Below are 27085 nucleotides of genomic sequence, written 5' to 3'. Positions count from 1 at the left end.
TGAACATTCTTAGTGTAAGAGCATTGGGGTTTACTTAACCTGGGTAAATTTCTGTTTTGTCCGCAGAAGATATTCAAAGATAAGGACCTGCTGTACAGCTGTGGAGAGGCAACATTAAATGGGGTGACAAGCAATTGGTTATCCACATGTCACTAGTCTGGGTTCTCTAGTCGTCCATGTAAATGTCATTATCTTGCAATGTTCTCTTGCTGTCCATGTAGCAATCACTGTGTACATACCTAGATATTTACTGGGCCATCTCAAATGAAAACCATTATATAACAATCTCTTTTGTTTGGTGATATAGAATATATGCATAATGTTGCTGCTGTACATTGAAACTGAAACCAACTGCGTGTAAAGTTAAGCAATGAGGTATGGCAGACTTTCTCTCAAACATTAAATAAAAGTTTATTGCTGTGATTCCTTCAAAACAGGTAGACAGCGGCACAACCTTTTCTCATGACCTCTCTCTAACAAAGACTGCTGTCCCTTCCTCTATCACTGCATGGCCAACATATTTCCTGTTCCTGTTTGCTTTATTCACTCTTCAGTACCAACAACTTTCACAGTTCAACTTAGGAAGCACTGCCACCCAGTGGCCAAACTAATAATACATCCAGGGGCACATTTACTAAGGGTCGAATATCAAGGGTTAATAAACCCTCGAATTCGACCCTTGAGGTATAATCCTTCGACTTCGAATATCGAAGTCGAAGGATTTACCGCAAATACTACGATCGATCAATCGAAGGAAAAATCGAACAATGAAATCCTTAGAATCAACCTTTCTCTTCGATCAAAAAACCCATAGAAAAGTAATGGGGAAGGTCCCCATAGGCTAACATTGTAGCTCAGTAGGCTTAAAGTGGCGAAGTATGTAGTCGAAAGTTTTTTTTAACTATCGAATGGTCGAACGATTTTTAGTTCGAATCGAAGTCGTAGTCGAAGGTCGTAGTAGCCTACTCGATGGTCGCAGTACCCAAAAAAAAACTTTGAAATTCTACGTTTTTTTACTTCGAATCCTTCACTCGAGCTTAGTAAATGTGCCCCTAACTATTTAACAATTCACATTTTGCCTCCTTACATGCGTTTATATATACAGTATCTACTGCAAATATATATATATCTTTGTCCTCATCTCCAAACTTCTACATTCACATCTATTTATTTTGTTATTTTAATTTTGAAATGTATTTAGAATTGTTTTTCCAGATACATAGCGCTCCTATAAATATAAATATATAATTAGGTATATGTTTCATTTACCATTAGCAAAGAGGATGTGAGTCAAAAAAAATCAATTGCATTTTTTTGAAAGCAAATTTAACATTTAATTGGCTTTATCTGCTGATAGAGAAGAAAATACATTTGGTTTGACATTCAAGTCAAAAAATAAAATAACCCCATGTAAATCTAACAATATTTGTTCCATAACCATCCAGAAGGTAGATCTGAACAATTACAAGTTCTTGGGCAGGGAGGAAAATGATCAGTTCATGAGATCATTACCAAGCCCTGTATCATTCATCTCTGCAACTAAAAATGCTGGACAGAGAACAGTAGAGGAGTCATGTCATGGTCCATGCCAACCACCAGCTGTCCAGAAACAGAGAGGTCACTGGGTATACACATCCCAGCAAGCAGCATTGTTACCGAACTCACTGGAAAACATCAGATGATATTAAATCAACAGAAAAATGTTAAATATCTTTGATGCACACAAACAGGTGGCACAGTCTATTTATAAGCAGCCTCTAGCTTGCATTTTATTTACCATACAGAAGGGGCACCCATACTGTTCTCATCAGGGAAAGGTCTAATTTATTTGTAGTCTATCATCTATTGAGTTGGAATGGAAAATTTTATTTTCTGAAATAAAATGAAAGAAAAGACAAGTGCAGATTTTCAAAGTTCAATGGAACGGTTTGGGGGACAACGTTGGACTGCTGTCATCTACTGGTCACTAGTTTAAAGGAAAACTATACCCCAGAACAATGTAGGTCTCTATAAAAAGATATTGCATAAAACGGCTCATATGTAAAACCCTCCTTTATCTAAATAAACCATTTTCAGAAAAAATATACTTTTTTAGCAGTGTGTGCCATTGGGTAATCCTGAATAGAAAGCTGCAGTTTAATGTACTAAAGGCCACTCCCTGGGACTATACGATTCACTGCGCACACAAAAAAACCAAGGACACACATACATGTTAGCTCACATGAGCCAATTGAAGGAAAACTGTACCCCAAAAATGAATACTTAAGCAACAAATTATATCATATCAAGTGGCATATGTATTTCTGGTCAGATGATGCCTGAGATAAGACAGAGAATATCATTAAATGGTGGGTCAAGGGAAACAATGTAAAAGGGCAATGTTTACTGATATCTATATTCCAGTTTGGTAAGATTCTCTAATTGGGCACTTAATATGATATAATCTGTTGCTTATGATGTGGAATACTAACCTTAATATCCAAGCCACGTATATCCTTAAAGGGCATGTAAAGGCAAAAAAATAAAATCCCATTTTTACTTTCTTTAATGAAAAAGAAACCTATCTCCAATATACTTTAATTAAAAAATGTGCATTGTTTTTATAAGAAACTTGACTGTATGCAGTGAAATTCTCCCTTCATTTACTGCTGTGGATAGGAATGGTCAGACGGTCCCTAACTGCTCTGCAGGGAAACAATCATACTTATGATCAGCAGGGGGAGCCCCCGCCTTACTTCCCAGCCATGCAGAACTCAAGCAGCTTTGTTTATGACGATCCCTAAGCAGCCCAGACCACACTGAGCATGTGCACAGTCTTAGTCTTGCAAAGATGTTTAACAAAGTTACAAGATGGTGACCCCCTGTAGCCAACTTTGAAAGCATAAATTATTTGTTTGATTAGGCTTGTGGTGCAGTAAGTTCATGTTTATATTTAGTATACAAAATACAACATTTCTAGCCTTATTCTATTTTAGACTTTACATGCCCTTTAATGGGACTGCACTAGGCAAATCCATTATAGAAAAGGACCTTGACTGTAGCAAGCAATGCCAGTCAGCAGCATCAAGGGCAAATAAGGTCTTGAGCTGTGTAAAAAGGGGCATAGAGTCAATGGAGGAGGGAGTTAATCTTCCATTGTACAGAGCACTGGTAAGGCCCCATCTACAATATGCCGTACAGTTTTGGTCTCCAGTGCTCAAATGGGGCATCTGAAGAAAGGAGGTTCCAGTTAAATGTTAGGTTATGTTTTTAATACAGTGAGAGATATAAATATGTGGAAAACACTTTTAAAAATGTTGGATTATTTGGAGTCTTTGGGAAACGACCTTTTTGTAATTCAAAGTTGATTTTCCTTCCAAAAAGTAATTGAAGGAATATAACTTAAATAGTGATAAATACAATGCAAAATGAAAGTCTAAATATGATTTTAGATACATTATGCCTAATTATTTGTGCTGCTTATTTTCCCTTTATCTCAGCCTTATAAGTTCCTTTCATGAACAGTTAGAGGCAGGGTATTCAAATAACAATGTGAGTAATGCACTTCAGGAAACTGGTACTTAAGATGTCCATGTTGGTACAAGATATGTCCGCACCCCTCACTTTTGTGCTTTGGAAGACTGTCTAGTAACCACTGCTCTACAATTAGGCCAGAATACATGAATCACTGAATAAATTATAGGCTGAGAATATTAACATTACAGCATTTATAAATCCCCTATGGGTAAAATAAAGTGAACAGACCTAGTTAAACTGGTGGAACTTGTAACCTACTTGAAAAACACTTGTTTGCAGCAGAAGTATCTGGAGTAAAAGTGGAGGGTCCTCAAAGGGAAAGTGTCACCACATTTTGCTTTTTAAAAAGCTTTTTAAATAATGATGACGCTTAAGGGCAGTTTTGAAGTTGAATTTGATCTAATCTTTTTTTTTTTTTTGTAAGACTGAGTTGAACATCCATTGTGAAAGCATCAACATTTCAGAGGGATCTAATTGCTGTGACCATGGCGAGGTCAGGTCAAAAGACAAACCCTGGGAGATGTCACTGCTGGGAAAGATAAATGTGCAGCCTTACTTGAACAAAGTCGTTAAGGTGTGGGTGTAAGAACTTATCCTGGTAGTCTAGTGGGGGGACGGCAGGCGACCCTGCCGTCCCCCCACTAGACTACCAGGGTAAGTTCTTACAGTGGGTCATGAAAACTGATCTAAGTTGAGAATGCATTATTTCCTAAAAGACAAGTATAGGACTTCTCATCATGATATTGCCTGTAGCCTGGTGCTCAGAATGTGGGTAAGTAGGAATCAGAATCAGCTCTTTATGATAGTGCCAATGATAGATGTCCTATAAGGTTACAGACCAGACAGTGAAGCTAGGCTTTGCAAAAACAGAACAGAAAGACAATAAGAAAAAGAGAATAAGGTTATATGTATGGATTAGGTGAAAGGCATTGTGGTAGACAAAAGAAAATAAAGGAAATCAAAATACCAATAAGAGAAAAAAAGTGAAAAGCAGAAGACAAAGGGAAAGGAAAAAACAAAAGAGAATATACAGTAGATAGGAATGAAAGGTATAGGGTATGGAACAGAATAAAAGTAGGGTAGCCTTGGAAAGCTAATGGCAGAAAGGAGAAGGACTATAAGAATAAACATGTTAGAAAAGAGGAGAGCTGATGGGATGGGGGAAAGAAAAAAAAACTGAGGAATATGAGTAAGAGATCGAATGGGACTGGGAGAACATCAGATAAAATAAGAAGAGCAGAGAAAGCAAATGAGACAAAATATGGGAAAGCAGAAAAGGAAAAAAAGTGTATGTGTGCATGAGAGAAAGATGGAAAGTAAGAAAATAAAAGGAGGACAAATAATAGTAGAGGTGGGGGAGAGCATGGGAGAATAACGGGATGGATTGATAAAACTGGATAAAAAATGACAATGAAGAAAACAGAAGAAATAAAAACAGAGGGACCCTGTGTATATTAAGAATTTGCAAAAGAATTTCTTCAACAGCAAACACATAGTTAAGTCCAAATATTTATTGTGCTACAAATAGCTGATCTATCATAGCTTGTAAAATTGACAACTATCACACCAGGCCGGCTGCAAGTGGTTACAAATTCCAGCAACCCATTACTTTGTTGACGTACATATGTAGCTACATTTTTATTTCTATGTCAATGGCCCAAATAACATAGACAGAAATCAAACAGATCAGGGTATAATGCCTGTTACACAAGCCAATCTCTAAACAGAATATTAAGCAAAAGAAGCTATTTTGGACGTTGCAGGGAAAGTGATGGACTGGCAGACGAATAAAGAATGCTGAAGGCTTAATGCACAGGTTTTCCGCACTTTCCTTCAGGCACAAACCTCATATGCTGGGAATGAAGGATATTCTTACTTGAAAAAAGTCAAATAAAAAAGGTTTCATTATAACTACATATCCACCTTCCTAGTGAATGAGGAAAGTAGTGCCACAGTGTAAAGGAGCTTGTACCGCAACGCAATGAAGCGAAACATAGCACCCAATAAGAAGGCAGATGTTGCAGGTCTATAAAGTATACAGACACATTTAGTTAGAAATATCTGGGCAGTCCATCTGAAATGACATGTGCTCATGTTGCTGAGGTCCATACTCTCTCCAGAAGCATTGTCAGGATGGAGAACATGGTTTTATTGATATCAGTTTGAACACACATGGGGGTAAATTTATCAAAGAGTGAAGTTCCGCCACTTGAGTGAAATTCCGCAGCTCTCAATTCATTTCTATGGGATTTTGAAAGGCGTATTTATCAATGGGTGAAAGTGAAAGTTCACCCTTTGATAAATACGCCTATAAAAATCCCATAGAAATGAATGGAGTGTAGCGGAATTTCACTCAAGTGGCGGAACTTCACTATTAACTTCACTCTTTGATAAATATACCCCATAACCTTTAGGGAATTATTTATCAAAATCTGAAAAGATCTCACTATTTTCTGAAAACTACTCCGTCCAAATCCACACAGACCTTTACCCCCTATTAATCAATACATTTTCATGAATTTTGCTTGTGCGGAAAAAGTCACAATAAAATCGTTAAAAAATCCGAATCAGATTTTGCACTTAAATCCTAAGATTCTGTTTGTAAAAACGCCCGAAAGCTACAATTTTTTCAAAAACCCAGCACAACTAAAAAAAAATTCAGATTCTTAACTGGACATCTGCCATTGACTTTTACATGTTCTTGGCAGGTCTGAGTTGGAGTACATTTTTCATTGGACTTTTAACACTATTGGACTTAATAAATCCCCAAAAAATCAAGGGTTTTTTAATCTGAAAAAATTGTATTTTCCACTTTAAAAGTCTGACTAGAAAAATTTGGAGCTTAATAAATTACCTCCTCAGTGGTGGATTAATGATATATGCAGCCTCAAGGCTACATCCACACAGGCTCCCCTTCTAGGCTATTGCTGAGTCTGGATCCAGGCACACTTGCACCCAAGCTCTCTAAGCTAGGTCTGGTTCGGCACCTTTCCTGCCTTCTTCTCCCAGCAAATGTACCCAACTGGACCCAGCTGCGCAAATAAAATTAAACAAAATAGAAATAATAGTTTAAAAAAAGCTAGATGGGCCCCTGATCACAATGGGTCACTAGGCCTGTGCATTAATCCTCCCCTGCTAACATGACCCTGTGCAAATGCCGAGAGTTGGCTTGATTTGTATACCTGTCACCTCCATGTTACTTGGAAGCAATGGGAAAAGCATCCTCTAGAACTAAAAATGGCATTTCACCATATGGAAACCTGACAGGGTATGGCACAATTGCATAATGCTGATGGTAAAGAGTTGTAGAGAAGGATAATGGTCTGGGGTTGTGTTTCATGGTTTGGGATAAAGCCCCTGGTTCTGCTAAAGGCAAACTTGAAGACTACAGTGAACAATAACATTCCTGACAATTCTGTGCTTCCAACTTTCAGGCAAAATTTTTGTGAATACTTTACTGTGTCAGCACAATAATGCCCCATGCATGCATGGCCAACCTCTCTAATGCTCTTTTGGTTGAATGAAAACAAATCCTACCAACTAGTTGAAGACTTACCATAAAACTGGAGTAATATTCCCTTTACTTAATAATAAGATGTTGGGTAGGCAGGTTCCTAGATACTTTTGGCTATGTACAATATTTTATTGGTCATTATGGCTTAGTAGTAGTCTATGTAACCTTGAGCCACAATCAAATGTAAATATATTTGGGGAACAACACAAATAGGAATATATTTACTAAATAAAGACTGTGATTAGCTCTTTGGAAGCCCCTATGGCAGTCTACAGATGGCTCTGTTTGGCAGTACACATGGTTTTCATGCAAAACCTCCAAGCCAGGAATTGAAAAATAAGCACCTGCTTTAAGGGCCACTGGGAGCAACATCCAATGGGTTGGTGAGCAACATAATGCTCACAAGTCACTGGCTGGGGAACACTGCTTTATAGTAACACAACTCCAACCTCTAATAAAAATACATCTGAAAAATCCAAGTTACTTTAATGTGCCAGAGCAGTCATTGGGGCTCATTTACTAACAACAGGCAAAGCTGCCACAGTGCAGTAACCCATAAAAATCAATAATATGTTTTTCAAAATTCTTCTTGTACATTGACAGTCCTTAACAAACTTGCCTGGCGATTCCCATTCTGATGATAATACTTCAATGCATAATAAAATAAATATATAAAATCCTACCTTGCCAAAGCTGCCTTTGCCAATTGCTCGCAGAATCTGAAAGTGATCCAGGTTCACTGGAAGAGAATAAAGTTTTGCTTAATTAAAAAACTATTATCTTGACCATTACATCAATTAAATATTGCAACATCTTGTAGTTACTCTAAATCAGTGGTGGACAGATATTTTGGATTCAAGCCCCATTTGCATCAGAGATATATGAAATAATTCTCACACCAGCCATACTGTAACATGTTCCAAAATGAACGACTCAGCATTCACCCCAAATCTAACTTGTACTTCCTCTTACACAGAGATCCATACATAATGGGCTGGATCTTAATGATCTTTCTGAGTGCATTACCAGCATAAGCAGAGGCCCAATTACCCAATGATTAGTGATGGGTGAATTTATTCGCCAGGCGCTAATTTGCGCGATTCGTGATATGGGCACAAAAATTCGATGACGATAATTCGTCGGCGTCAAAAAAATGGACGCTGACGTCAAAAACTAGATGGTGGCGCTGTTTCGTGAAATTTTCACTGTTTCGCAAAATTTTCACAGTTTCGCGAAATTCACTAATTTTCCGGCGAACCAAAGCGGCGCAAATTCGCCCATCACTACCAATGATGAGTAAAGGGGTTGTTCACCTTTGAGATAACTTTTAGTATGATGTAGAGAGTGATATTCTGAGATAATGTGCAATTTTTTTTATTATTGAAGGTTTTTGAGTTATTTAGCTTTATATTCAGCAGCTCTTCAATTTGCATTTGAAGCAAACTGGCAACTAGGGCCCAAATTACCCTAGCAACCATGCATGGATTTGAATAAGAGACTGGAATATAAATAGGAGAGGCCTGAATAGAAGGATCAGTAATAAAAAGTAGTAATAACAATACATTTGTTTTTTAGAAGGGGACAGGGACGCCCATTTGAAAGCTGCAAAAAATCGGAAGAAAAAGACAAATAACTATAAAACTTTTAAAAAATAAATAATGAAATCCAATTAAAAAGTTGCTCAGAATTGGTTGTCCTTTAACATAAAAAAAGTTAGAATAAAGTGAAGCACCCCTTTAATGACCCCAGAAGTGCTGAACTAAGAACATTTTTTCATAATTAAATATCAAAGTATAATCAGTTTCACTCTCATTATATAAAAGAAATGTCACACATATCCATAGAGAATTATACTTGCCTAAGCAGAAAAGTATGACTTTATGTTGGCAACAGCACAAACTAGTCTCTATTACTCTTGTCATAGTGGATGTGGCAATAACTGTAAGTAGATATAAAATACCTATAGCAGGCAGTATAAAAGTAGTACTGTATATAGTAGTGTATGTAGGAGGGATAGAGACACCTATTCCTTCCTTTGTGTTACTCACTCTGTGAAACATGTGTCTGCTCCCTGTTGTTTCTGAGTAGGGATGGAGGAATGACACACACTTTTCCTTGGGTGCCAGTTCTTTGTAAACTTTTTATTTGCTGGATATTAAAGCAGTCTCTCAGGTGTTACTTCTTACTTCAAAATGGCACAAGATCAAATACTTCCCTTGATAGCATTAGGCACAGGCAGGACATCAGAAACAGCTAGAGTACAAGGCCTGCAGAGTTGCTCCATGAGATCTATTTTTCCTTGGGTACTATCCATTCTGCTCTCCTCTTTGTAGCCTCTGGCTCTTCTTCTAACTACCTTCAGCTTCTCACTCTTAGAGTGAAGTATAATAGGATCTATCCTCACACTATCTGCTCCTTCTGAGGCCTCCTCCCTCAGGCTCTCCAACAACATCCATTCCAGTGAGGGTCCAAAGAGACAAAACCACATGGTGACTCCTCCTTAAAAGGGAAACCTGACATCCCCAGGCAGGGCAGCCATCAGGGGGGACTGGGGGGGAGAGTTGTAGGGGGCCCGAGGGTAAGGGGGGCCCGGCCATGCCACACTTACTTGATTAGCTGGGCCCCCATCTTTCTGAGAGCTGCTGACTTCGGGAAGGCATGGACGTTTAAGGGGCCCTGGCCACCAATTTTCTTATAATGGGGGGGCTGGCCACCAATTTTGGCCACCAATTTTTTTTCTCAATATTTTTTAATGGGGGGGCCCTGGCCACAAATGTTTTTTTATGGGAGGCCCTGACCACCAATATCTTTTTATTTTTTATTAACATGTGGGAACCCTAACCACCAATATTTTTTTTGTTGTTTTTTTACTGTGTGGTGGGGAGGGCGGACATGTAGGTGGGGCTTGCAGTGGGCGCAGACCAGGGGGCCCAGGAAATTTTTTCGTATGGGGCCCTGCGATTTCTGATGGCGGCCCTGTCCCCAGGCAATAATAAGAAAACATTAACCTGGAAAGGGAAACAGCTCTCCCCTCCCAAATCTCAACAGGCCCAGCCCAAGGGACTTTCTAGAGTAAATGTGGGCAAACCATTACCCTCCTAGACATACAACCAGTGAGGAACTATATCTGAAGTAGAAGACAATTTAAGTTAGCATCTCCTTTATCTGAGCAGTAACAGTACATTATTTGCAACTATTATGGTCTCTTTTTCCCCTGCTTTGGTACATTTCACATTTTTCCAAGTGAATAAACTCAAAATAGAATTGTGCTCCCGTACAATCATGAAAGAGAAAATGCAACAACTTAAAGTGTTTGTGATTAAACATTAAGAGCTTTTCTATTCTACCCTTTCTATTGCAAGCTGTTGTTTATACGTAAGATCTGAATCAAGTAATAATTCATTTGTTTGTATTATAAACCTCAGTGTGGTACATCTGGTGGCACCTTCTGTGCCCTTTCTCTCCCATATTCCTTTTGTTTGAAACCTTATGTTTTTTTTTTTTTAGGTAGAATGGGGTTCCCACACAAAACCATGGCTTGTCTTGTAAAGCTTGAATTTTGTTTTCACTATCTTCAACAGTTTAATCACACTGTTCAATCTTTCTTTCTCTAAGATGGTCTTTGTGCTCGTAGCGGGAGGAGAGTCATTACGAGCTACGTTGCCAAATGCACTAAATGAGAGAAACATCATTCTTTTCCAAGAACAAAAGCAGAAATTAAGTTCATTAAAATGTCCACTATTCAATTGTGCCATAATCATAATCATTATCCCTTATATCTGCCGACTCACATATGGCTTTAACTTTACACGGTATATAAACTCGCTTCTCAGAGAACAAGTCTCCCACAAAGAGAAGACAACAATAGCTCGATTTCTAAGGCATATACAGCATGTAGGCATCTGAAGCATTGGAAAGCTCAATTGTTGTCTACACTGATGGTTTGGCACTTCAGCAGTTGCACCTGTTATAAATGGTCAAATGGTGGTCCAATATTTTTAACTGTATTCAGTTTGTACATATGAAATCAAGCCCTAGTTTTATGATGACCTGATATGTTGAAATGCCTCTCACTATGCACCCACTGGAAACATGCCATGTGGGTTGGTACTGATACAGAAGACTCATACAGCCTGGGAACCCATCTGGAATGCAGGGTAGTATTCCCTCACCAGATATAAAAAGAACCTTATGCACTGTTTACAAATAACCCAATGCACCACTATGGCCTATTTCATCTGTAATCTAAATCATGAATCAAGAAGGTCACCTATTTTTACCTTGCATGGTCCCAAGTTGGCAACAAATCAATGCCATCTAAACCTTCAAGAACCTATTATTTTACTACATCGCCATGGCAGCTCACAATTCCCCATGAGAGGAGATTCTCCCTTTCACAGACCAGCAAAGACCCGTAGTACAAACCTACATACTTCTTGAAAAATAACTGCAACACTACGACCATAAACAGAATAGTTATAGATTTTTAGGAAGCCACTAAATGATCCCAGTAACCAGTGTAGATAAAAGATTTACAAACATCACAGTGAGAAACTAGAAGACGGTAGGGGTCATTTACAATCACAAATGCAATGAGCAAAGTGCAATTCTGAGCACAATTATGATGTTAGTTTCCCATAATGCAGCATTTTCCCCAGAATTCCCATTTTCCAAGGAGCACTGCTCCTGAAACATATGTGGACTATGCAACCTTGTACTTGATCCCAACTAAGATATAATTAATACTCGTTGGGGAAAAAACAACTCAATTGGGTTTATGTAGGGGCAGATTTATTGCGGGTGAAATAGTTAATTCGAATTCAAATTCAAATTTTCGATTTCCAAACTCGATTTGAATTCAAAATTCAAGATTTAAAAAATCTTGACCCTGGGAACTATTCGAATTCGACTATTCGCCACCTAAAACATGCCAAATTCATGTACAGGTCAATGGCAGAGGTCCAGCGACCCATTTGAAGATGTTAATAGCCTTCCTGACGTTCGAGTTTTTATTGGAGAAAAAAACTTGATTCGAGTTTAGTCGAATTCGATTCGAATTTGAATAGTAATATTAGTTTGAGTTTTAGACATTTGAATTTTTTCTTAAATAACCTCTCATTTGAATATCGAGTATATTCAAATTTATTAGCGTAAAAAAAAAATTCACATGAATTCAAAATTCGACCTTAGATAAATGGGCCTCCCCATATTTAAGTGTTTTTTTAAGTAGCTTTAAAGTGGTGGTTTGCTTTTAAGTAAACTTTTAGTATGTAATAGAATGGTCAATTCTACGCAACTTTTCCATTGGGTTTCATTATTTATTTTTTATAGTTTTATAACTATTTGCCCTTTTCTTCTGACTCTTTCCATCTTTCATATAGGTGCTGCTGACCCCATCTAAAAACAAATGCTCTGTAAGGCTACACACTTCTAATTACTGCTACTTTTTATTGCTCGTTTTTCTAGTAAGGTCCTCTCCTATTCATATCCCAGTCTCTTATTCAAATCAATGCATGGTTTCTAGAGTCACTTGGACCCTGGCTATCAGATTGCTCAAATTGAAACTGGAGAGCTGCTGAATAAAGCTTAATAACTCAAAAACTTTAAATAAAAAAAAATCTAAACCAGTTGCAAATTGTCTCAAAATATCACTTCTACATCATACTAAATGTTAACTCAAAGGTGAACAACCCCTTTAAAGGGCATGTAAAGGCAAACATATAAAATCCCATTTTTAATTTCTTTAATGAAAAATAAACCCCCGCCTTACTTCCCAGCCATGCAGAACTCAAGCAGCTTTGTTTATGACGATCCCTAAGCAGCCCAGACCACACTGAGCATGTGCACAGTCTTAGTCTTGCAAAGATGTTTAACAAAGTTACAAGATGGTGACCCCCTGTAGCCAACTTTGAAAGCATAAATTATTAGTTTGATTAGGCTTGTGGTGCAGTAAGTTCATGTTTATATTTAGTATACAAAATACAGCATTTATAGCCTTATTCTATTTTAGACTTTACATTCTCTTTAATAAAAAAGAAACCTATCTCCAATATACTTTAAGTAAAAAATGTGTACCGTTTTTATAAGAAACCTGACTGTATGCAGTGAAATTCTCCCTTCATTTACTGCTGTGGATAGGAATTGTCAGACGGTCCCTAACTGCTGAGCAGGGAAACAATCATACTTATGAACAGCAGGGGGAGCCCCCGCCTTACTTCCCAGCCATGCAGAACTCAAGCAGCTTTGTTTATGACGATCCCTAAGCAGCCCAGACCCCACTGAGCATGTGCACAGTCTTAGTCTTGCAAAGATGTTTAACAAAGTTACAAGATGGTGACCCCCTGTAGCCAACTTTGAAAGCATAAATTATTTGTTTGATTAGGCTTGTGGTGCAGTAAGTTCATGTTTATATTTAGTATACAAAATACTATTTTAGACTTTACATGCCCTTTAAGGTATGGAGATCCAAATTACAGAAATATACCTTACCCGGAAAACCCCAGTTACTGAGCATTCTGAATACGTATTTATCTTTGTACTAAGAGCATCATGTTCAGTTATTTAAAGGCTTCTTCATTTATACAATCTCAAGGCATCACCAGGCAGGTTGAATGAATTAAACCCATCCTGTGTCCTGCGGGCATGTAGTATAATGATTCATGTAGATATGAGTTATCCTGTTTCACATTACACAGCCTGACTGAGATCTGGGGGAAAACAAAACAGCCTTGAATACGGTACAAGAACAAACAAGAGAAGGAAGGTCGGAACAGCCGTGAGACAAACGGGAATATTTCCAAAGAGAACAAAAGTGGGTATCGGTACAGACTCATCTTTCTTCCCACTTCATCATTATAAATGGCATGACAATTACATGGCACTGAAGTTGGCACCATACGTCGTTTTTATGTGGAGGAAGAGTCCTCTCTTCTCAGCAACTGACTAACGTTTGGGTGATAAAAACATCACATATTTTCTATATCTATATCTAGAATACACAAGAAACACAAATTCATCAAATCAAAAATTCTCAAAAATTCAAACGAAACCATCTGACAACAGGATGGTCGAATTCGTGAACTTGCATTGGAACAATTCGATTTTCAATACAACCAAGTAAAAGAAATTGGTGTCAAGGTAATTTACTCGATTGAGGTCATCGTTTCCACCACCGTGTTTAGAAAATACAGGTATTGGACCTATTATCCGGAATCATCGGGGCCTGGGGCTTTCCGGATAATGGGTCTTTCCGTAATTTGGATCTTCATACCTTAAGTCTACTAGAGAATCATATAAACATTAAATAAAGCCAATAGGCTGGTTTTACTTCCAATAAGGATTAATTATATCTTAGTTGGGATCAACTACAAGAAACTGTTTTCTTACTACAGAGAAAAAGGAAATAATTTTTAAAATTTTGGATTATTTGATTATAATGGAGTCTATGGGAGACGGCCTTTCCGTAATTCGGAACTTTCTGGATAACGGGTTTCCGGATAACGGATCCCATACCTGTACTTGAATTTGAAGTTTAAAATAATCTACCTCTTAAATACAAATGTTTCCAAAAAGTATATGTTATAGTGTCTATACTTTTATAGAATTTGGCATGCATTAAGTAAGAAACCTTTCTTGAAACAATCCACTGTATCTACCAACCCTGCAGAGACATACAGAGTCAGAAAATGAGAAATACTGCATTTTAGTGGAGCAAAAGCTTCTCATTCTGTTCACAGAATTGAAAAGCCCCATGGTGCCATAAAGCAGCAGTAAAGGCCTTTTGCAGCTGTGACAATCTTTTATAAACTATATCAGGTTGAGCATTGTCACTGTCTCTACAGAGCCCTCTTCTTTTGAAGCACATTTTCTATTCTCCTCTGCCCCGCTCCACACATGATGATGAATGATGGTGACTTCAAAGAAAGTAGAATTATTTTTTTATTGATATTATGGATTACACGGTCCAAATAAGATTATGGGCTACAAGCTGCTAAATAAGAGGAGAAGAAACCTTTGAATGTGGAAAAAGATGTGCATAAAGTTTAATCTTTCCAGACCCTCTACAAGGTGACCCAAAAGCCTGTGCAGTCCTCAGTGACACTATTGTCCCATCTGTATTACTCTGTGCTGAATTATATTTATATTTGACCAGTATCACAGCTATGAGCTCAATAGTGGAGCACTCAGTAACATTTCTGTTACTTCATTGCTTATATTACTCCTTGACCAGCTGCATTGCTCCATGACCAGTTACTTTGCTCCATAACCAATTGCATTGCTCCGTTACCAGTTACATTGCTATATGACCAGTTACATTGCCCTGAGACTATTTACTGTACATTGCTCTAGTACCAGTTACATTGCTCTGTGACCAATTACAGTACATTCTTCTGTGACCAGTTACACTGCTCCACGACCAGTTACATTGCTCCATTACCAGTTACATGGTTCAGTGACCAGTTATATTGCTCCGCGACCAGTTACATTGCTCCATAACCAGTAACTTTGCTCCGCGACCAGTTACATTGCTCCATAACCAGTTACATTGCTCCGTTACCAGTTACCTGGTTCAGTGACCAGTTATATTGCTCCGTGACCAGTTCCATTGTCCAATAACCACTTACATTGCTCCTCAACCAGTTACATTGCTCCATAACCAGTTACATTGCTCCATAACCAGTAACTTTGCTCCGCAACCAGTTACATTGCTCCGTTACCAGTTACATGATTCATTGACCAGTTACATTGCTCCATAACCAGTTACATTGCTCCGCGACCAGTTACATTGCTCCATAACCAGTTACATTGCTCCATAACCAGTAACTTTGCTCCACGACCAGTTACATTGCTCCATAACCAGTTACATTGCTCCATAGCCTGTTATAGTGCACCGTGACTAGTTACATGTTCACCATGTCCAGGCTTTCCAAGCTCCACTGCCGTAACCACCAAGGTGCAACCCCATGGGACCTGCTGGAACCTCAATAAAAACAGGTTGGAGGGTGGAACAGCAGGGGATTTCATCCCCACACATGTACAGAGGGCACAGGGGGAAGATTCTGGGGCCTGGTCGCCTATAGTTACGCTACTGCCAAACTCTCTACAAGTTCATTAAGGGTCTAGCTGTCAATTCAACCTCAACTATGAGGAGTGGGATTTAACAGTCTTCTAAATCCAAAATGGCTATTAAGCTCCTTTTTTTGTGAATTAACTATAAGTGCTTTGCCATTTCTTACTAAAAATGCTACCAACCATTTCTCTCGATAGGTGGTTACATAAGATGACTGCCCATAGAATTTAAAAATCCTTGCTGTACTGATTGTAAAATCTCCCTTCCTCTAGTGTCCTTGCTACAAATGATTTCCTCTCACCCTAGCCTAGCAGAACTGCTATGATCAGTATGAAACCCTCATGTTCACTCGTCTGCACATATAACGAGAAAGCAACTTTTTTTAGAGAATGCATTTATATACCGTGGGCTTGGAGCCACATTCACAGGAAGGAAAATAAAACCGTTCATTTAAGATTAAAGCCGACATTTAGCACAAATATTTCTGACACTTTCATTGCTTAAAAAATAATTGAATTCATTGAGCTCCAAAAATATTTTGACAGTTTACCTAATGTATTGCTGACTGCCTTGCTAAAAAAAAAAAGGGAAACGCTATTGACAGACACAAAATTAGCGGAGTAAGAATTAATGACAAAAGAATCCATTGTCTGACGGCTTTAGCTTCTCTTGTGGGGTCCTACCAGCGAACAGCTTGACGCCTGCAAGTTCTGTCAAAGGGACTTTTTTAATTTCATGTAAGTCAAACCTGTTCTCATTAGTGGCAGAAAGAGAAGGGCGAATGCTTCGTGGAAGATAGATGGAATATTACTTAAAAAAATAAGGAACTATTTTTCAGCAGAAGGTAAAGTTCCATACTCGCTGCAGGATGTGCCGGGCACTGTTGCAAAACTTATATCAGTCTGATTGAGGTTCTCCCTGGCTACAGTTCTCACTTATATTCTTTATACCCAGCAGCCATTGTTCAGGGACATTGCATTTCTTTCATTACATTACAGCAGAAAAGATTCAGAAATATTTTGCAATTTATTTAACCCAAAAATAGTTCTATTCAAACACCGCCTATTTTGGTTTCAGTGATGAGCGGAACTGCCCTGTTATGCCTAGTAGAAAAATTTGTGAACCCAAGTCCATGAGTTGGAGTCAATCCATTTTTTTAAAGTTTTTCTATAGTTTTTTTTCTTATGTAAAATGCATTGGAGTTAAAGAGCATTTTCTCAGGCCCGGGTTTACAAACTGTACACCAGTGATGTGAGGGCCGCCTGATACCTGCGGGTCGGGCGAGTTCGAGCCGACCTCGCACCCCCCTTTCCGGCCTCCAACTTCCTGGTTCAACTTTATAGACGCACGCCTGCTCGTACTGGCTCTTTTGTAACGTCATCATCAGGGCGGGTCTATAAAAGAAACCCGGAAGTCAGGCTCGGGCGGGCGCTGGTGGAGGGAGGGCGGGTGTGGGACAGGTAAAACCCACCCCGCACATCACTACTGGACATCCCTAGGCTAGCTCAGCTTGTCACCATCTGCTCCTATTCCCCATCCACCTTCCCCGTTCCCTTCCCCTCCCATTACCCGTCCCCCACCCATTCTCCTACCCATCCCATTCACGTGTGGGTGCATGCTGTCCATGAAATCCTGTCACCCTAGGCCCAAGCCTTTGTGGCCTTGACAAAAATCTTGGCCTGCTTCTTCTTCTCACACCAAATGCATATGAGTCAATGGGCACTTTTTTCTAGAGTATTTTCTCGGGCCAAATGCATTGGAGTTAATGGGCATTGTTTTGCTTCTTTTTTTCCCCAAATTTATTGGAAGAGTGTTTTTGTTTCACGTGCCAAATTCATTGGAGTCAATCGTTTTTTTCTTGGGGCAAAACAGAATTTTAACGCAGAAAAAAGAAAAGAAAATATCTGAGATGTTAAGAAAACCTTAATAAAATCAAGAGTTTAGCCATTTGTAATCCATCACAATAATGCAGGCCGTCGGTGAGAAAATGTAGTTCCATGTAAAATGTAGTTTCCAATACAAACTCATTACACATTATTATTGTTACTGCTACTGCTATTGAAAACAGTATCGGTCTCCTGCAATTGCCTTCTCTCCTTTCTCTCCTCGCCTTTTCTTCTTTCTACTCACTTGCAACACTGAATTGATAGTCAGCTCTCGTCCAGGCTAAAACTCCATTTCCCACAATGCCATGTTCTGTAATAAACAGACAGTAGAAGAAATAGAATAACAGGCATGCAAGGGATTGTGGGAACTGGAGTAGAGATGATTCCTGATATATTGTTTATTATAGTCTGGCCAACTAAGAATAGAATAGCAAAGAACAGGGGCAGAAGGATGCATTGACAAACATGTGGAAGTGCAGGGACATGTTTGGACTCAAGTAACTTAATGAATTTCACCAATATGCACTATCCATATCATCCACCCGCATTTGGGTGTGCATTTCCTCATGACCCTAAGGTTATTTTGAAATTCAATCTTTTTCCCTGGTTTCCCTGGTTTCTACCAAACTGCACAGTAGGTGGGTCTCAGCCTGGAGATGTTGAGAGGTTTAATAGTAAAGGTGCCTAATATGGTGGGTGGTGATTATTTCATAGCTTTAGGGTTTAGGTAGAGATTGTGTAGTAGAGTAGACAGGGTGATATATTTATTGATTTATTGTTCTTTGGATAAAGTCTGCAACTTAGAAAGTTGCCTGCCCTGGGAGAAGGCAAGAAATATTAGCAGAGTCATAGGAATTCTATAGGAGAAAGGACACAACAGTTTAAGGTCCCCTTCACAAGTGTCTCTCTCTGGAGTGCTGCAGGACTTATCTTCTCAACCGGTGTGACTGCCACCACCGTTGCTTCCTCACTGGACAAATAGGAGCTATGCATTATAGACATTGAACATTACACAAAGCCGTCACCTCCTTCACTGCAGACTGAGAGGCACTTTGTTTAGGGTTTCCATTACCTGCCCCTGACTATGAGTTAATTTCAGTGTGTTAATTGGGATGCAATGAGACAAAGCAGGGTTGATGCAGATGTTTTGGGCCCCATCTGAGTTGGTTCAAAATTACATAAATTAGGGATATCCGGCTTGTGCCCTACATAGTGTTGCCACCTGTCCAGATTTCACCTGGACAGCTCGGTATTTCGAAGGGCTGTCCGGGTGAAAACTTCCTGTCCGGATTTCCAAATTAGGAAATGTGGACAAGACATTGAAAATAATGACAATCGCTGATGGCCACGTCACCAGTCCCGCCCCCAACATCATCTGCCCCCCTGCTCATTTTCCGACCCCAGAAAAGGTGGCAACCTACATCTACTGCTGGACTACAACTGCCAGCTGATAATGTTACCCATGTCCTCAAATGCCACTTCTTCCTCTTAAAAATATGTATGAAGGTCTCCATGATTTACAGTATATAGAAGCACAATTTAAAATACGATAGAATGCAATGTAACATCACTGAATTATTTTATTTTTTTTCAGTGGAAAAAAAACAGACTTAAAAATTGCAATTAGCGCAGCTGCTATTGAACTTTGATTGCTTATAATTTAAATGTAATCAATTAGCAATCAGCATAGCTATGTTGATTTTTAAAGTGTTTAAAGTGTTTTGCTTGTTTTTTGTTCCTTATAATCCGGGAAACCTCGCACTCATGGCATATTTTTGGGCAACGCCAGCACCCGTTTAAATAAATTACTAAAAACATTTTCGGTTATCAGTGTTCTAGTCACATGGGATATAAAGCAATTCCCAGCCATGCCCAAAAATTCAATTGCTGATTCTCCTTCTTGTATTGTCTTTTCACTGTTGTGTTACTTCGCCAATGAAAATGAGAGCTCTCTTCTTAATTTGAGCTCTGATTGCACATTAGAAGCATTAGGCTCCAAAATCTTGAATCAGGCAACAATAAATATAATTGCCTTGGCTGATTGCTCTGCTCTGCATCTGGATTACACATTTACCAATGTACTTTCTGTTGAAAGTAGGAACAAACAAGGCCCTTATGGGAAATTACCAGGGTCATAAAACTTTATGGGGGGAGGGGTGGGCTAAACATAAATAAATAAAAAATCTCCACTTGAAGAGTTTAAAAAATGTATACATAAAATATGATGGTTATTGAAGATGTCTAAATTAAGGTTCAGTTGTCTAGAACTCTGTGTAGAACCATTTGATTGAATAACATAATACCTCTTGCTTGGCCTATATCCAATCCAGTAGAAATGTCATTGACCGATGAGATTTTTAGTTTTGAGCAATTCACAGATGACTGCTTCAAAAATTGGCTGGCAAAAATTAAAGGTGCCCATTGACTTTAATGCACGTTGGAATTGTCCAACAAAATTCGCATTTCGTTAATTTTAATGAATTTTGAATTTTTGAAACTGGAGAAATCACTAATGTCCATCCTGTGGCTTTCTGTCTGTTGTAAAGTGAGAGATCCCTTAGGGTTTTATGTTGGACAGGCCTGGGCCCCTGGCATCCCAATCCAACACTGAGTGCTACACACCGCACCTCTGTGCTGCCCTATTCAATTCTCCATGGATTTAAGAAGACAATTGTCCCTGCTTGTTGCTTTCACTGCATAATGCAGACTGCACTATGTGTGTGGGTTAAGGGTTACTATATTTAATTGAAAAAGATAATGAGAATATTTTTGGACCATTTTTGGGGAAATTTGGAATTTACTTCCAAAAGTGAGCAGGGACCCATGGCCCGAGGTTAGGTAGTGTGGATAATCTGCAAGGCAGAATCCTGCATTCATATGTTGCCCTATGGCTGCGTTCTGCTTAAGCTTTCTTATAAAAATGAGCAGGGCCTTTTACTTGTGTTCAGTAAAAGATTTCCTTACAAGGCTCCCCTCAATTTATATCCAAAAAGCCTCTCAAAAAAGAATTCCTCTTCCCTACTGGTTTGCCTTCAACAGTCATTTTTTTTCTGCTCTCAGACCTGTCTACCCTATTGTCTAATTTGAAAAAGATTTTTGACATTAGCTTTTCCCTCGTCGAAACCTATAGGGAATTGTATACCAGTCAAATGTATTATAAATGATGTTTCCCTGTGAAGCGCATTATTGAACAATGACAACACAGATGCAGCATTTGATGCTAGCCTCACCAACCACACGGTAAACACATTTGTTTTCTGTCATGTGTGACCAGATCTTACTAGACCGTGGCCAAGTTAATAAATAATTGAAAGGAAGAATTAAAGGATATTTGTCTGTTCTTTCAAATGTTGGTTAATTAAAGCCATTGGGATCTTCAGCCAATGATCTTTTTGGTACATGGCAGGTTATCGGGGGGGGGGGGTACCTTCCTTAATCAATGAATGTATTGGTTCATTCCAGTTACATAACGTGAAAGATTATCTTTTTCTTAGGTTGAGAAGAGAAACCAATGTACAGTGTATCAGGCAACACTGGCAGTATAACAAGACTGTAACCTTAACATTGGCAATAGGTAGAAGTAGAAGACCTCTGATTTTAATCTGCTGGAAGAGCTCTATTGTGTATATTTATTTCCAAAAAAGTGGGATACTTACTTACAACCTGTATAGGTTGCTCTTGTAGACCACTCTCAACTATCCTGGTTGTCTCATGGTCACATTAATGTTATGCATACCAGAGCATTCTACTAATGTGGCTTTTCACTTTACAAAAACATTCTTGGGTTTTCAGCCTCAGTCTGGGGGGGGGGGTCTGAGCTCAGGTCTGCCAGATCAGGGGCCCACACAGACTCCCAGACCACTACTCTGCCACCCCAACAGGCCCCTCTCCAAAAGTCCCCCTCCTCAAACGGTGTGTAGCTTCTTCATGAGCATTATTTCTCCATGAGGCAGGGGGAGGTCAGGAAGGAGTGAATGCTCAGCCAGCCATGGTGAGTGGGTCTGGGCCAACAGAGCCCACAAGGACTGGGGGCCCACCAGGTTTTTTCCTGGTGTCCCGCTGGCCTGTTTGAACCAAAAAAAAAATCAAAAAATTAGAGCATACTACAGCAGACAGTGGTCTTCTGATTTTTTGGGGTACAGGGCCCACTTTGAAATCAATCCTTTTGTTGGGCCCTTCATAGATACAAGGGTAAATAAAATAAAGTTAGAACATTTATTCCAGGCATATTCATAATAAAAACTAGGCATTAACCATAAAATGTCACTCTAACTGACCTTTAGGCCATACCCCTTCTAGTGTATTAGGCCCCATGAGTGCACCAGTCATATATCTTGGCAACCAGTGTCAGAGTGCTCCTGATTAATAAAAAAAAATGGCAATAATCTTCTACAAAAAAGGCAGCAATGTTTATAACAAACAGGTGTAATCTTGTAATGCAGGTTACAAGTCAGGCCCCATTAGTCCCACACGATGGCTGCTCATTGCGTGATAGAACCTCCACCATCTTTAAAAATGGAAATAGAGTTTTCTTTTTATCTTTCCCAAAGCATAAGCCAGACAAATGCTGGAAAACTATAAAATGACAGCTCAGAATTCTAGGATAAAGCTTATTATAAAGATTAGCATTTTAGAACAATATTTTAGTGACTGCAGGGCAAATAATCAGCTTTGTTCACCTCATTATATACAGTATCTACTGCAACAAGGGCTAAGGAGGTAAAGTTTTACTTCTGTAGCGATCATTAAATCTGTATGAACAATATATTGTAAGGGTAATTACTCCTTGTATATAGGACAATCTATAGATTATTTAATGCAGTGATGGTGCAACCCTAGTGTGAATGTTGGTACCTGGCTTGTTCATGAGGCATGGCATCAGTAGAAATATATTCCATGCACCTGCGTAGACTATTTACATTTCTTATTTATAATATAATCAGCCTGGAACTCTGCGTTAATGCTATCTAACGAGAAAGGGGGCACATAAAAACAAAATGTAAACAAATTCACCAAGTCAAAATAGTGATCCAGGTGCAGTAGCCCTAAACCCTCAGCATAGGGAGCGGTAATCCATAAACATAAACAAAATGAGTATTCAGGCACTCAAGGATTTCCCAAGGGTCACAAATTCACTAAAATCCGAAGTTGCGCTCAGGAGTAGCGTAAGGTTGCGAAGTTGCGCTAGCGTTGATTCGCTAAGCGAAGCGAAGTTACGCTAGCGATGGTTAATTTGCATACGGCGCCAAATTCAAATTTCAATGGAGGTATATGTAGCAGCACTACACAAGCCTGGGAAACCTTCAAAACATCAAATAAAATTTTTATTTTGCCCTACACATGTGCCCACTGTATAGTTAAGTTGCCATGAGTTAGGAAATGTAGGGGGGAAGGAGGGGAGCCCCAAAAAAATGTTTCCATCTTTTTCAGCCTATCACCCATAATATAGAAAAAACGCCAGCGTTTTTTGGGACTTAGAAAAAATTTGAACTTTTTTTGAAGCAATCCCTATCTACTCTATTGCACTTCGCCTGGTCTGAGGTGGCGAAGGAAGTCTAGCGTAAAAGGTAGCGTTCAGTACAATGCGCGCGTTAGTGAATTTGCGTAGTTACGTCCGTTCCGCAAATTCGCCAGTCGTAAGGATGCGAAGTAACACTAGCGAATGTACGCCAGCGTTCGTTAGTGAATTTGCGAAGTAACGAAAATGCCCAACGCTAGCGAACTGACGCTAGTGTTAGGGTCTTCGGTGCTTAGTGAATTTGCCCCTTTATCTCAAGCTGCATTAAAATAATCAACATATCTGTTTGCCCTACGCATTTTGGGGCACTTAATCAAAGACTGATGCCACATTAATGACCCATGATAGAATTAGTTTGGATGCCAGGTTTAACATATGCTCCCTCATCTGGCAATTAAGCTTAGTAAAAATGAATTTGTCCTGTCGTCAATCTAAGACTCCTATATTTTGTTGAGTAATAAAATATTAGATTGACAAACTCACTAATAAAAAAAGTAATTATCTCAAAATCTATAAGAAAAACATTCACACATGAAAGAGATTTATGAAACATCCTCTACAGACAGGTGGCTTTTTATCACAATGACAGTTCCCCTTTAATTAAGAACTGCACAAATGCTCACACTATTCAAATCTTTGACACAGTGTAAAAATCAAAGATAATATTCTGTATATGAATATGGGTAGGGTTATGTACCTAGGCCACAGAAACCAACAAGCTAAGGTTTTATCAGTTTGCAAATACAAAGGTTAACATTAAAAAAAAGAGGGAAAAAGAAAAAAAGAAAGAGGGAGACAGAGAGGAAAGGGGAAAAGAAGGAAACTAAATAGGATCAAAAAAGAAAAGATGGGGAGACAGAGGTAGAGGAAAAGAGTGTGTGCCACATGACAACTAACAGCAATATACTGTAGCTTGAATATAAGGAACTAAATGCAATATACAGTCTAGGTTATATACAGTAGGTCATGGTCCAGAAGGTCTCAAGAGCCAAAGTAGTAGTAGTTTCTATGAATGGTGCCTGCCTCCCCAATATTTATGTAGATGGCCTTATAACACAACAGACTATAGTTGACCTCAAACAAATAAACTTTTGATAAACGCTATGGAACAAATTCTGGAAGATAAAATGATAAAGGATTTAGTATTGAGTAGATGCCAACCTAGTAGCTCCTCTGTCTATGGGGCAAATTCACTAAGATGCGAAGTTGCGCCAGGCGCAACTTCGACGCACTTCGCCGCACTTCGCCAGGCGTAGTTTCGCCAGCGGTTCGCAAATTCACTAAAATCCGAAGTTGCGCACAGGGGTAGCGTAAGGTTGCGAAGTTGCGCTAGCGTTGTTTCGCTATATAAAGCGAAGTTGCACTAGCGAAGGCTAATTTGCATACGGCGTGAAATTCAAATTTCAATGGAGGAACACGTATCAGCACTACAAATGCCTAGAAAACCTTCAAATCTGCAAATTAAAATTTTATTTTGCCCTACACATGTGCCTAGGTGTCTAGGTAAGTTGCCATGAGTCAGGAAATGTAGGGGGGAGGAAGGGGAGCCCCAAAAAATTTTCGATCTTTTTCAGCCTATCAGCCATCATGTAGAAAACACGCCAGCGTTTTTTGGGATTTAGAAAAAATTTTGACTTTTTTTTAAACAATCCCTATCTACTCTATTGCGCTTCGCCAGGTCTGAGGTGGCGAAGGAAGTCTAGCGTAAAAGGTAGCGTTCGCTACACTGCGCAAGTTAGTGAATTTGCCTAGTTTCATCGCTAGCGAAGATTCGCCTGGCGTAAGGTTGCGAAGTAACACTAGCGAAACTACGCCAGCGTTTGTTAGTGAATTTGCGCAGTGGCGAAAATGCCCAACGCTAGCGAATTAACACTAGCGTTCGGCGCTTCGCGCGTTAGTGAATTTGCCCCTATAAGTGCTGGAAAAGGTTAATAGAAGCTTAGCATGCATAAAAAGGGCAATCGTTTACAGAAACCCAAATATAAATCTGGCTCTATGAAAGATGCACTCTACTCTACCTCAACAAGACTGTCACTCGCACAACTGCCAACAGCCGATACATTTTGACATTCAGCTTTCCATTACACCCACGAAGCTGGTCCTACGGAGCTGGATGAAAAATCACTTGTATGAAATTGATCTTAATAGGAGAGCTGCTGACCCACTTAATGCAGAGAGCTTTTGAATCTGGCTGTGAGCGTCCAGGCACGGAGCGCTGCTTGGCTGAAAGTTACGACTGTCAGGTGATTAGAAAGCTATAATTTAACATCAAGGACATAAACACAGTGACTCATAATAACATCAAACTAGTGAGCGAGAAATGGCATTCTGCAGTATTTGATGTATTGAAAAGTCAAGCAAAAAAATGAATGAAGTATAAATATAAGTGTTGTGCTTTAGATCTCCCAAAACAGACCACCGCGACTTGCCTGCACAAGAAATAATGTCCACCAGTAGAACACAAGCAAATACAATCATCAGGTTAATATGACAGATAGAGAGCAGGCTTGGTAGTGGTCTGGTGATCTGGAAGTTTAAGACCTTAAAGTATTTACCTCTTACTGTAGACTGGTGTGAGAAGACTATGTTCTAAAAAGGCAAACTTGTTCAAATGTGTAGGGGGGTTCTCGTTTCTGTTCTTTCTGTTCCTTGGCAAGCTACATCTGGTTCATGGACCTCCAGCTCATGGGCATCCACTAATGGGGGCAAGAGGGGTGCTTCCCCCTCATAATAAAGAATATTCCCTTATAGGGTTGCTACCTGTCCGGGTTTCACCCAGACACCCCGGTATTTTGAAGGGTTGTCCAGGTGAAACCTTAGGAAATTAGGAAATCCGGACAGGACATTGAAAATAATGGCATGGTGATCGCCACTTCATCACTCCCACCCCTGACGTCCCCAGTCCCACCCCTGATATCACCAGTCCCACACCCAATGTCACCAGCCCTACCAATGCTCCCATGTCAACTGCCCTGCTCGTTTTCCAGCCCCAGCAAAGGTGGCAACCCTATTCCCTTACCATATGTATATATATATTGGTTTTTTTTTTTTTTATATGAACACGTTTCTTAAAATTACCATTAAGAACCTGCAATAAGAATAATATAAAAGACTTACATCTTGTAGTCAGCTCCCCTTCTAATAATGGACCTTCCCAATGGCTATTCCTCTGCTCAGAGCAGCAGTCTGGATTTAGCTCCACCCCTTCCCTCTGTGAGACCAGGGTTGCCAGGTTGGTGGTTTCCAGCCAAATTGGGCTACTAATTTAAAGCCGAGACAGGTTTTGAAACTCCAAAGTAGCCAAGGTACGGATTCAGGCTACTTCTTTGGGCCTTTGGCTGGTTTTTACTTTGGAAACCAGCCAAAGTTTTTTGTTGACATAATGTGCCACGCCTGCGTCCCCCAGTGCATGTTGGGCAATGTAGTTTTTGTTTAACAATTTGCAGACTGCCAAGTTTAATGTACGACTACAATAACCAGCATGCAATGGGACTGACTTGTGTAGAAGTCAGGAGTTATCAGATTTAGGGCTCTGTGCCCCAGTCTTCCATTCCTCTTAAGCATTCTTGCGTTTTACGGTA

At 39.4% G+C, this 27085-nt stretch overlaps 1 protein-coding gene across 2 annotated transcripts in view; it reads right to left on the bottom strand.

The window, feature by feature from the left end:
- The window catches only part of stk32c.S (serine/threonine kinase 32C S homeolog), a 144685-nt gene that overhangs the window by 63683 nt on the left and 53917 nt on the right, over positions 1 to 27085 (bottom strand). Inside the window, exons 1-2 of one of the 2 annotated variants that reach the window (XM_018227366.2) lie at positions 26622 to 26669; positions 7714 to 7769 (exon numbers count right to left, since the gene is read on the bottom strand). Coding sequence is in view for 1 of the 2 variants with exons in the window: in XM_041570885.1 (XP_041426819.1) it covers positions 7714 to 7769 (56 nt within the window). In the remaining variant the exon portion in view is untranslated. Of the gene's footprint in view, positions 1 to 7713; positions 7770 to 26621; positions 26670 to 27085 lie in introns of those variants that run through there. The other variant, XM_041570885.1, reaches the window with a different exon arrangement.

Source organism: Xenopus laevis, chromosome 7S (genome assembly GCF_017654675.1).
Source record: "Xenopus laevis strain J_2021 chromosome 7S, Xenopus_laevis_v10.1, whole genome shotgun sequence".
NCBI lineage: Eukaryota > Metazoa > Chordata > Amphibia > Anura > Pipidae > Xenopus > Xenopus laevis.
The sequence above is the reverse complement of the archived record's forward strand: the minus strand, read 5'-3'. Positions and strand labels throughout refer to the sequence as shown.